This window comes from Macadamia integrifolia, chromosome 6 (genome assembly GCF_013358625.1).
Source record: "Macadamia integrifolia cultivar HAES 741 chromosome 6, SCU_Mint_v3, whole genome shotgun sequence".
In the NCBI taxonomy this organism is placed as follows: domain Eukaryota; kingdom Viridiplantae; phylum Streptophyta; class Magnoliopsida; order Proteales; family Proteaceae; genus Macadamia; species Macadamia integrifolia.
The window spans coordinates 4,467,039-4,479,884 of NC_056562.1; the positions used below are offsets into that span (position 1 = coordinate 4,467,039).

The following is a 12,846-nucleotide window of genomic DNA, read 5'->3' on the forward strand; positions in this document are numbered from 1 at the left end:
CTGGGATATTCCCTCTCAATCTATTGTCCTCCAACCCATGAATTAAATTTTGACTACAGCCCTTGAAAGCCTGCAAGCAATCTTCTAGTATGCGTTTCCCCACCCAGTCCTTGGCTGGTAAATACTAAATGTTAGCTTTATTGCTTGATGCCAAAGTTCTCTTTTTTTCAACTATTCTGCTTAATAGTTAACCAAAGAACTCTCACCTGCTCCTTCTATCTTAGATTTTAGTTTTAGGGAAAATTTGATTTTTCCTAATTTCAAAATTTATTTGTCTGGGTATGCCTGGACAGTAGCCTTGTACATCCTTTTTCATAATATATATATATATACATATATATATATACTTTTGGTGATTTATAGAAGAAAAAAAAAAGTATTCATGAGATAGGAATTTTGCTTTATTGTTGAAAGAAGCAGATATAATGATTCTGATGCCCTGTGTATTTTTCTGTCTTCCTTTTGAGTTGATTCTTCATTTTGTTTCCTAAATCATGTTCAGCACATAGAATTGTCCCCTATTCCTATCCTCCTGTTTTGTCAAATTTTTCCTCTAAACTAATTTGATCTGAATAGCAATCCTAGAAGAAGAAAAAAAAAAATTCTGTTTTCTCTATTTACTTTTTGTTATAGAACTTGTAAAATCCTTTATGGATAGGCTGTGCAGAATTTAGGGATGTTCTTAAAAATGAAACCTACCTAGATGCTTTGAAGGCCCATTATCTACTAACAATGAGAGAAGGATATGTGATTGAACATAGTAAACAAGAAGTTGCAGTGAAGCACTAGATGTGTCAAATGCTAGGGGGTACTTATGAAGCCTTGCTACAGTAGGGTGGTGCTGATGGATTCCCACTAAGTATTTAGTTCTTATGATTCCATTCTCTCTGGAAAGAAGTAGGTCATCCCTAGTAGCCCAGAGCTCACGTCGCTGTTAGAGGCTCTTTGATGCAGATACGGCTGCCCTTACCTGGTTAGGCCAGCATGACTGGCTTTGGAAGCCAAGAGCCAAGAGCCAAGAAGAACCGGTCCAGCCCAGGTTTTTGGTCCAACAAGGGTTGGAAATAAAATTAGTAATTTATTTAGTATTTTATTTCATGCTTTTACTTTCCAGACTTGAACGTAGGAGTAGGATTTATTTCCTTGCTTTGGTTTTCTTTTTATGGTTGTTTCCTAGTTGAGGCTAGTTTCCATTTCAGTTAAGCTTCTAATTCTATGTCTTTGCTTTCCTATATATTGACTGTAACCGATGGACAAAGAAGAGTGATTTTGATTATTGAATGAAGATGTTGAGTTTGTGCACCGGTGAAGTGTGTGATTCCCCCCTTCCCCCCTCTCTACTCTTATTTCCCCTTTCTTCCCGAAGGTTCTCCATCACTCTTACTATTTAATGTTTAAAGGTATCAATGAGTGTTTTCTTCTTCATTTGAGATGGTACCCTTGGTTTCAGATAGTCTTAGCAACCTGGGTGCAGTTCTATCTGCCTTGAGTCTAAACCATCTGTCTAAAGTAAGTGTGTGTGTGTGTGTGTTTGTGTGTGGTGTATTACAGTTTCCTTCAAAACTTGAGGGAAAATTCTATAGGACTGTAGTATGACTAGCTATTATGTATAGGATGGAATGTTGGGCAGTTAAGTAGTGTCATATAGAGAAGCTATGTGTAGCAGAGATGAGGATGTTAAGATGGATGTGCGGCAAAACTAGGAAGGATTAAGTGAGGAATGATCATATTAGAGCTGATTTGGGAGTTGCCTCGATCAATGATAAGCTGCGAGAAAATCGTTTGAGGTGGTACGGCCATGTCCAATGGAGGCCTAGGGATGGCTCAACAAAGAGGAGTGATCTTATTCCAATTGAATGAGCTAAAAGAGCTAAGGGAAGGCCTAAAATGACCATAGGAGAAGTAGTGGTGACATGCATAGTCTGGGTCTTGTCCCAAGTTTGACCTCAGATAGAGCCGATTGGAAAGCAAGGATCCATGTAACCGACCCCATTAAGTTGGGATAAGGCTGAATTTGTTGTTGTTTATTACAGTTTCCTACTTTTGTGAAAAGTATCTTGTGTTCTGGATTAAAGCGTATCATTTTTGTATCCCTCACTTTTGCTTTTGTGCATATATTACTTAATTCGTTATATGAATATATTCTCTGTTTTTTTTTTTTTTTAATGAATTATACGCATTATTTCTCCATATTTCTCTTCTGATCTCTCCATCTCTTTATTCGACTGTTTAGATGAAATAAGTGGTTATGATACTCGATTTGATTATTCTGAATCTGTAAAGCTAAATTGTAGAATGAAATTACTGTTTTTCTGGGAACAAATGAGGTAAATCACCTGGAAAAAAAGTTTCGTGGAAATAATTGTTTGAATCGTTCAGTCTTGTTATCCTATTGAGTTGTAACTCATTACATAAAAGCCCTCGATCTTTTCATGACTTGTGACACTGTACAAGCTCAGCAAAGAGATTTCATTCAAGAGATTACAGAGAGGGTGTTATTCCTTTCTTCTTCTTTCCCCCCTTTGACTTACAACTCAACTCAATTCCACTCAGCCTCATCTGAACTAAATGGGGTTGGCCCTTTGATTTATAACTGAAATTTTTTAATTGAAAAGGAGAATTGTAGAGGTGCAACAATAATACAACACCACTATACTAATAATGCAACAACAAGATGTTCCTTCCCAACATAACAGGAGCAGGCTACTCAACAGTATAGGGACCCTTCTACAGAATGCTCTGTTAACACCCTTCTTAGCTGACTCCTTAACTATAAAGTTAGCAGATCTCATCCACATAAAACTCAAGTTCCCAGCTACACATAGAGCTCTAGCTTTCCTAATGAATATTTCAAAAGCTGACAGAATTTTACTTCATCTAATTAATCACCACGGAAGAATCCCCCTAACTACCAAACCCATCCACTGATGCAGGATAGCAGATTCTAATCATTTTTTTTTCTATCTATTGAATCTTCCACAAGTTGTTCTCTGAAGGAGGTTTTATTTATTATTAACTTCTTCAGGAAAGTTTCACCATTTGTCTCATTCGGCCCTTCCAAGCTTTTCATATGAAACCTTGGTTAAAACCTGATACTGATTCTCCTTTGAATTTTTACCTTTCATCTTCGTTCTTGACCTGGTTTTGTTGATTGAGTTCTTTGCATTTTGGGTCAATTATATGTTTTGTTTCTCAAAGGGCTTAATCAGAAGGATCCACCCAAGATTTTCTTATCTGTTTTATTTCAAAGGGTTTTCTGGTGTAGGAGATTCCATTGTGACTTTTCTCTTGTTATTTCTCTTGCTATGCATGAATTTTTAACTTTTCTGGTCGTCTTCTTGTCATGTTTCGATATCTTAAGGTTTGGACTACCCTTGATTCCTCCTTTGATGGTTTTCACCCCCGCATACCCAAGATCAAAGATTGCAGTACTTGTCACCCCCAGGCACTGGGATAATGAAAGCCTTTCACTTTGATTCGATGGGTAGCTCCTCAGTTTTGATTGTCCTTGGAATATGCTCCTCTGCTATTATTCTACTGGGTCATTGTCTTGAATCGAGAAAACCCTGCTTTGGGGGGTCACTATGGGGCTCACAAGAACTTTAAATTAGTTTAGTGTCTAGTGGCAATTTCTCAATTTCTGGAGCAGGCCAGGCCCTTAAGAATAACTAAACAAGGGAAGGGGATGAGGATTAAACTGTAGATAGAAGTTGAAGAAATGGAGTTTACTCGAAAATTTTAGAGTAGGGATGGAATTAAAACAGAACTATTTTAAGAAGGAAAAGGAATTTGATGTAAACAAGAAGATGCATGTCCTTACTTAACAAAGGATAAGATTATTCATCCCTTACCTCTTGATAGGGAGTTATCGTGATGATGCAAAAGCTCATTAAACCCGACTGAAACACTTTTTTCAAAATAATTTGAAAGTGACATCATTTTTCATTATTAGAAGTTGCACATTTTTTTATTAGGCATGTGAAATGACAAGGTTTACCCTTATTGAAAGAAAAATATGTCATACTAAAAGGGTGGAAAATTAAGGTTTCAACTTATTTTTCATCAACCTTTGTTATAACAAGACTTTCTCTTTATGTAAAAAAGAAGATTCATGTCCTTGGAAAATAGGATTATTCATCCCTTCCTCTCTATCAAGGTTCAAGATTTTGGTTTCGACCTTGGTTGAATCGAAATATCTCAGGTTTAGACGAAACTGGGGTTTCGGCTGATGGATTTGATGGGACATTTTGGGGGTCAAATGGCCATAATATGGTCCATAACTTCAGGAAAACCCTACTTAAGAATGTCTAAATGTAAGGGAACCTTTAGATTGCTAAAGAACACCCCAAATGCTAGTGTGATTTCGTATCCTAGGTTGGTGTACCTTTCTGATGCAAATTCATCACCGTAAAAGGCTTTTTTTTATTAAGAATAAGCCTAGGGTTGGATTCCATACATGTTGGGCCTTTGATCCTATGTGTTTTGAGTGTAATAGACCACTTTTATGGGCCTAAACTAGGGGTATTGTGGTTGCATACGGGATTAATTGATTTCTTTCCTTTTACATTAGTTTCCTTTTTAGTTTGTTAAATTTAAGTTATATTTGTTTTCTTAGTAGTCAAGTTATTAGTTGAGTAAAGTCATTAGTTGTTAGTTTCCTTTTTAAAAGTTTCTTTTTTTTTTTGTTTTTAGAAACTATTGTATTAGAAGAATATTTGGTTTCCTTTTTTGGAATCTGCTTTTAGGATGTAATTCCCATCCCCATTATCACTATAAATATAATGTGAGGCTCCATAGAAGCGAACGATTTGAAGAATTAAACAATGGTTGCTGCTGCTGCTGCTGCTGCTGCTTCTCCTTGTTGGGATATGTCTTGTGTTTGATCAAGGCTGATGGAACTGGTGTTTAATCTAGTTGACTCTTTGCTGTGGGAAGCCCGAGAGGTCCTCTTCCTTTGCTTATCTTCTTCTTCTCTCAGTTACTCAAGGACCTATTGATCTTCGCAAGATCCTACAGGTATTAAATTCAGTTTCCTTTCAGTTCTGCCCAGAAATTTCAGAGGTTTCTATTTTAGTTTTTGGCTACCTGAAACAGTTTCAGCCATCAGAATTGTCTGAAACTAGGGTCAATCTCTCCTGCCATCTGGACCTCCACTCAACCAAAAAAGCTGGTCAGAAGCCATTAGAGAGATTTTAAATCTTCCTTTTCTTGTCTTTTAGTGGCATGTGCTATCTAGAACTGAGATCAATAGATCTGTTTTAATTCCTATTATTCTCTTGGACTTTGGTTCATGGTATTAAGTTGATTTGGACCAATTTGAAGTCTTGTAAGCCCCTGTTAGTAGTACTACTGATCTGATAAGAGAAACCCCTAGTATGGGGATCGATAGCTTCAAATGTTCCAGATCTGATTTCTCTTTTAGTCTGATCTATTTGTGCTATCCTACTTCGATTGTGGTTGTTCTTTGAGAGTATCCTGCAGCTTTGGGATCAGGTTGGCCTTGCCAATCTTAGTTCCACGTTAAGTGGTATGTATACTTTCTCTAACATAACCTGTGCTACACATACTTTTGTACTAGAAAACATAAAATTCAGTGAAAACAACTAAAATATACATTACAAATGAAAAAAAATATTTTATAATACAAAATGTCATAGGTGTTACAAGTACCCAGTTGAAACTCAAAAGACCCCCACAACATCGTTACTCAAATTCTATGTCAGTACCACTTAGAGTTCTGGGAAGGCTTGAAAGGTGAGGGAGAGTACTGCCGCTGACAAAATTGTTCGTCTGAAAGGTCTCATCATCAATGCACCAGGAAGCTGAACCAGGAATTCCCTCCAACCTAGGAAATTGATCACTGAACCAGGAAGCTGATGCAAATGGGATCCATGATAGTTGCTCGGTGGATGTGTGAGAAGATGCTATCCACAAAAAATGACCCACCCTATGATGTGGTGTTAGTCTCCAACACGTTGTTGCACCAAAATTTGTAAGTAATTTACCCAAAAAACACAAAACTGTTCTCTTTTTTTTTTTTTTTTGGGGGGGGGGGGGTTGGGGGCGGGGAATTCCCTCTCATTGAAACTACTGAAACCGGTGCAATGGGTTAAAATTTTGATCGAGATTGATGTGGATCCGGATTCCAAGATAGAAATCGGGTCGCTTAGGGCCCACTTGGACACTCAATAAACAAAACATCAGTAGGTTCAGAACCGTACAGAAGAGTACCCTTCTGTCTGAAGAGAGGAGCCTTGTCAACTAGTCTGTTTGAAAAGGATGAAAGACTAGCTGAATGAGCTTCTACATCCTCATCACCATAGTCGAACATATCATCTTCCTCGAGGGGATAAGGATATAAAGCAGATTCATCATCACTTTTCTCAATTGGTTGCTTCTCTGATGCATTCACAGAACGAGTCCTATTGGGACACTTAAAACAGAAATAAGGAATAAAACCTACTTTATGTTGTATTCTTCAACCTCACGACAGAACCAGAAACCAGAAACCAGCTGAAGAAGAAAAGCTTCAAATCGATGGAACTCCTTCGACAAGTCTCGGATTGGCCTGAAATTCCAAACGAAGATGGTCAACCTTATGGTCTCTTGAATCCGACTAATAAACACTTAAAGCAGGAAGCAAGAGGAGCTGTGGTGTCTCTGCAACTCAGGTCAGGCGGTAACAGGGGAACCAGCTCTGAACTTGGTCGTGAAGTTCACCACAAAGGCTGAATCTGGTCGCAAGAACTCTGCGGTTAGGTCGCCTTAGGAAGGTGATTCTAGCCCCAAAGTTTGGAGGTGAAAACACTTGTATCCAGGGAGATACTGTCGATTCCTTTGAGCTGTAATCTATCGCCCAGAACAGGGGCTGGGAAAGAGAACCAGCAAGAAAAAGAAGGAAAAGAAGGAAAAAGAAGAACAGAGGAAAGAAGATGAAATAAAGAGAAAAAAAAAATCAAAAGACAGAGAGATGGAAAATTTCAAAGAAAGAAGAAGAGGGAATCGGCAGGCATGGTTTCAAAACCAAAAAAAACTTTCAACCAAATTTCTATTCATCAAGTCTAAAACTGAGTTCCTTCATCCATTATATGACTAATATAAAGGAAAAGTCAAACAATTAATGGAAACTACTTGAAAATGGAAACTAACCTACATAGCAACTAAAATAAAAATCAAATCTAAATTAAAATACTATCAAACTAATTTCTAAACCAAAAAGGAAAGTAAATAGGAAAATTCCCAAATCAAAAAGATCCCTTCCATCGCCCAACTGCATCAGCTCTTCTGGTCTTAAAAGAACTCAACTCCGTCAAGTTAGGTCGTGCTCCCAAGATACCCTTGTAAGTTGCTCGCTGATGAGGTGACATGTATCTCGAAGCAGGAGATGGGAACATAACACCAAGAGGAGGGAGAGTAGGCTGACATGTCATTGGAGCAGGAGTCAGTCGACTATGTAGCATGTCTGATAATGCGTGTGGCCTTATTAAGTACATACGACCTCCTTGCTTCACCTTGATGGTGTTCCGTGCGCCATCATAGAGAATGCTTGCATGTCGCTGCCAAGGTCACCCTAGAAGAATGTCGCAGTGCGCCAATGGGATGACCAAACAGGTGACATGGTACTGTAATGGCCCAAATTGTAAGTGTACTCGAACAATTGCAATGGCCTCTTCTCGAGCTGTGGGTCCAAAATCTCGCACGTGAATCTTCTTGAAAAGCTACTTCTGTGGAAGATTGTGTGCTTGAACAATTTCAGCAGATATGAAGTTTGTTGGGACACTTGTTGGAGTAGTGACCCTTCTCGCTATAACTATGGCATCTGATGTTCTTCAAGCCATCACTGTCCTTGTTGAACTCTGACCTTTTTTCTTCAACTCTGCGAGTTTCAAGCTTCTTTTCCTCCATACGTGGTGGAGGTCTATAAACTGAAGAAGTCTTGAGCATACTCTTATAATAGATGGACTTCTCTTCAGCTGTCTTGGCATGAGCCGCTACCACATCAACAGACCTGAAATCAGTGTTAGCCAACTCAAGTCAAATCTCAGTACTTAGCCCACTGATATATTGTATCACTTGTTGCTGGTCTGTTTCTTGAAGTCGACCCTTTGAAGACAATTTGTGGAATTCGAGGGTGTAGGAATCCACATCTTTGTTCCCTTGTTGCAAGTTAAATAATTTATAGAACATTACCTTTTCATAATTAAGAGGAACAAATTTTTCAGTCAGGATCTGCTTCATGACCTCCCAATTGGTAACGAGTCCAAGTCTTCTGACAAATCTTGCATGCAGTACATCATCCCACCATGAACATGCATACCCAATAAACTTGGTGAGGATGAGTTCACACTTTTTCTCGTCTGGAAGAGACATATGCAAAAATCCTCTCAACTTTGGTAAGCCAGTCAAGAAATTCCTCAGGTCCATTTTCACCACTGAACTCTGGAACCTCAACTTCGATGCCATAATTTGTCAGAAAATTGCCGAGTAACATCTTGGGGTATAACAGGATCACGTTGCACTCGGTGAAGTGTATCTTCAATCCATAGGGCATTAAACTGAGGAGCTGGTGTAGGTAGTCCCTCATCGACTCGTGTTTCAGACTTTTGCATAAAAGCAAGAATCTTAGCGAGGGCACCTTGAGTTTCGTCCATGAACTTGTCATATTTTGACTCATTCTTCTCAACCCTGGCATTAGTTTTCTTTTGGTTCTCAAGTACCTCACAATACAACTTGTGCAACTCATCATTGGTGATGTGACTTATCATGATTAGAGAGGGTAGAAAATTTGCTCTGATACTAATTGATGCGGATCCGGATTCCAAGATAGAAATCGGATCGCTTAAGGCCCACTTAGACATTCAATAAACAGTAGCAATAACCAATGACTGGTTGTATTGAAATAAAGCTTCACTAAATGGCAAAATTATAAATAAATGTGAAGTTTCTAAGGAATGGCACTTCTGTAAATAATCTAGAATTCCCAATTGATAGAGGGGTCGGTCAAGTAAGAAAAGGACACAGGTGGGATTTAATTAAATATTGAGGACAGGCTAGGTAACACAGTTAAAAGATAGACAAAGGGGTATAAATGTAATGACAAAAAGAATAAAGAAAGTGGGGCATAGAAACAAAGATAGGGGTAATTCTGGGATTTAACAGAAATAAGGAATAAAACCTACTTTATGTTGTATTCTTCAACCTCATGACAGAACCAGAAACTAGCGGAAGAAGTAAAAGTTTCAAATCGATGGAACTCCTTCGACAAGTCTCAGATTGGCCTGAAATTCCAAATGAAGATGGTCAACCTTAAGGTCTCTTGGATCCGACTGATAAACACTTCAAGCAGGAAGCAAGAGGAGATGTGTTGTCTCTGCAACTCAGGTCAGGCGGTAACAGGGGAACCAGTTCTGAACTTGATCTTGAAGTTCACCACAGAGGCTGAATCGGGTCTCGAGAACTCTACAGTTAGGTCGATTTAGGAAGGTGATTCTAGCCCCAAAGTTTGGAGGTGAAAACACTTGTATCCAGGGAGATACTGTCGATTCCTTTGAGCTGTAATCTGTCGCCCAGAACAGGGGCTGAGAAAGAAAACCGGCAAGAAGAAGAATGAAAGAAGTAAAAAGAAGAACAGAGGAAAGAAGGAGATGAAATAAAGAGAAAAAAAAATCAGAAGAGAGAGAGATGGAAAATTTCGAAGAAAGAAGAAGAGGGAATCGACAGGCATGGTTTCAAAACCAAAAAAAAACTTTCAACCAAATTTCTATTCATCAAGTCTAAAACTGAGTTCCTCCATCCATTACATGACTAATATAAAGGAAAAATCAAACAATTAATGGAAACTAACCTACATAGCAACTAAAATAAAAATCCAATCTAAATTAAAATACCATCAAACTAATTTCTAAACCAAAAAAGGAAAGTAAATAGGAAAATTCTCAAATCAAGGAGATCCCTTCCATCCCCCAATTGCATCAGAGATATTAATCTCAAACCAAAAGAATGTCGAATCTCAGACCTCGGCAGGTGTTCAAGTCCGTCAGCCTTTCCCTGTCCCGATCATTTCGGATTCTCACAAGAACTAAAATTTTGACCAAAATGTCAAATTTTGTTATCTCTGCAGGGTCGACTAAGGCTTTGTTTTGACCTTTGTCGAAACCAAAAGAATTCATGAAAATTCTATGCTCTAAATAGACAGCAAACCAGCTGTGAGTTAGCGTGGTTGCAGAAACTTCAGAATATTAAACCTACCTCTTCAGGATCCCCTCAAAGTAAGATTGAAAAGTAGCGGGATCCTCATGCACTGAGTTGCTCTTTTTTTATCCAGCCCTCTTAAACCTGACTTAACACCACCCAGAAGATCAACTAAAGGATCAACAAGAGAACCCTGAAATTGTACCTGAGGCTACTCAAGAGGAGGAAGACCTGATCCGATTGGCAGAATTAAAGGTAGGGAAGAGAACACCAAGTAAACCACTTTGTCGACTCTCACGGTAACCACATAGAACTCAATCCAAATTTTCATTCTAATCCCATCCTAGGTTACATGCATATAAATACAACTCGACTCAACTCAACTCAACTCAAACCTTATCCCAACTAAATAGGGTCAGCTACAGCCTACATGGGTCTTTTTCCCCCCATCAGCTCTATTCAAAGCCATACTTGTTACTATTCCTAAACTATACATGTCTTTAGTCACCACTTCTCCTAGTCATTTTAGGCCTACCCCTGGCTCTTCTAGCCCCTTCAATCTGAATCAAACCACCCCTTCCTTACTAGAGCATTCAAAGGCCACTGTTATACTTGTCAATGCCACCTTAAGCAACTTTATCGCAGCTTATCATATATCGGAGCTACTCCTAAATTAGCTCTAATTTGTTCATTCCTTATTTTTTATCCTTTTTAGTTTTAGCACCCATCTATCTCAACATCCTCATCTTAGATAGACTAAGTTTATCTATATGTTGTTTATTCAATGCCTAACATTCAGTTCCTTACATCATTTCCGGTCATATAACTGTCCAATAAAGTTTTCCTTCGATTTTTAAATGAATACTTCAATCACACAACACTTCAAACGCTCTTTGTGCAACTTCATTCTCTGTTTATCAGTTATTTTATGATTGAACCTAGGTACCTAAAATTTTCACTTTGCATTAACTCCCTAATTTCACATCATTTGTAGTCCTATTGTTACTAAAGTTGCACACTATATACTCTGTCTTTGTTCTACTATTTTAAAACCTACCAAAACAACTAACTCTAAAAAGGAAACTGGCAACTCAATCTAATACAATTTTGGGACCAGTTCAACTCAGTCTGAATTTCCGGATTGGTTCATTCTGGTCCAGCCATGATATTGCCACTGCATCACCGTGTCTTGTGATTGAATAACCAAAATACAGAATTCATCACCAGAAATATACATGGATAAATACACTTCAGAAAGATAAGATAATTATTCGTCAAAAATTTTGAGGAAGAAAATGAATCCATGTGTTCTCTCTAGAATTTATGTTAAATTTTTGTTGAATGCTTCTTTATAAAACACGAAATAGAAATTCTCAACCAGCCAATCTTCATTATAGCTAGATTCCTACTTTTTACGTTAGATCCATTAATGCATTTATTTTTCTTGCTATTTCAGGATTATTTTCCTCTACAAACATCTACAGTTTACTTTTCTATTTGTTGAACATAGCAGGTGTTGAATTTCAAACTTGCACTGTATAAGTCAAGATAGCGTGACTTTGAATCACTGTTATCGGAACAGAGAGTACAGGCAAGAGAGAGAGTTGTTGCTGGTCACTGCCATTATGTAATGCATCACTTACGGTTAGGATTGGTGAAGCATAAGGAACTACAACAGGAAGAGTGAGCAGTATAAGCAGCAAATAAATGTAGGTTTTGATTTTTGTTGCGAACCAGAACACAGGGGAAACTAATCTCTAGGAGTAGCAGTGGTTATGAATCATGATGTTGACAAAGATGTTGGTGGCATCACGTTTTTATGTAGGATTAGCAGTTTTAGTCACTCTTGTCGCCATCTTGCTACGGTTCTCCATGAGGGCACCAATAGTTCAGTCAAGGCTGTGGACTACTGAAGAGATAGCTCTGTACAATGGGACTAACGACAGGTTGCCCATCGTCTTAGGGATTTTGGGCTCTGTATTTGATGTGAGCAAGGGAAGATCTCATTATGGTCCAGGAGGGGCTTACCACCACTTTGCTGGAAGAGATGCATCACGTGCATTCATTTCGGGGAACTTCACAGGGGATGGGCTGACTGACTCACTGCAAGGTTTATCAAGTGTTGAGGTGAAGGGTGTTGTGGACTGGCGGGATTTCTACTTCAGAAGCTACACTTTTGTTGGTAAACTAGTGGGCCGTTACTATGATAACGAAGGGAGTCCCACGAAATCATTGAAGGGAGTGGAAGCCAAAGCTGCTCGAGGAGCTCAGCTTTTGGAGAAGCAAAAGGAGGAAGAAGCTAAACTTCCAAGTTGCAATTCAAGGTGGAGTCAGCATGAGGGAGGAGAAGTCTGGTGCACTGCAGGGTATCCAAGACTAGTTCAGAGACCTCTAGAGATTGCTTTAACAGGGAAAATGAGTAAACGTTGTGTGTGCTTCAACGAAGAGGAGCTGGGTAAACCTGAACTGGAAATCTATGAGGGTTGTGATCCTTTATCTAAGGTTTGTAAAGTGAACTAAAGTCTGTTTTGACTCTTTTGAAGTATATGTTGTTTGTATTCTCCAAATTATAAAAGCTAAGAGGAAACAAGAATGAAGCCAATTTACATTCATCTAGAATATTATGATCTGGGCATTACTTTTTTTTTTTTTTTT

At 38.5% G+C, this 12,846-nt stretch overlaps 1 protein-coding gene across 7 annotated transcripts in view; it reads left to right on the forward strand.

Moving 5' to 3' along the window:
- Positions 1-12,810, forward strand: part of LOC122081769 (membrane-associated progesterone-binding protein 4) — a 25,104-nt gene extending 12,294 nt beyond the window's left edge. For 5 of the 7 annotated variants that reach the window (XM_042649032.1, XM_042649029.1, XM_042649034.1 and 2 more), the window contains one exon: positions 11,705-12,810. In XM_042649032.1, coding sequence (XP_042504966.1) covers positions 11,974-12,711 — 738 coding nt within the window. In that variant the 5' untranslated portion in view covers positions 11,705-11,973 and the 3' untranslated portion in view covers positions 12,712-12,810. Of the gene's footprint in view, positions 1-4,704; positions 5,017-11,701 lie in introns of those variants that run through there. The other 2 variants (XM_042649035.1, XM_042649030.1) reach the window with 2 other exon arrangements.
- The last annotated feature ends 36 nt before the right edge of the window (positions 12,811-12,846 follow it).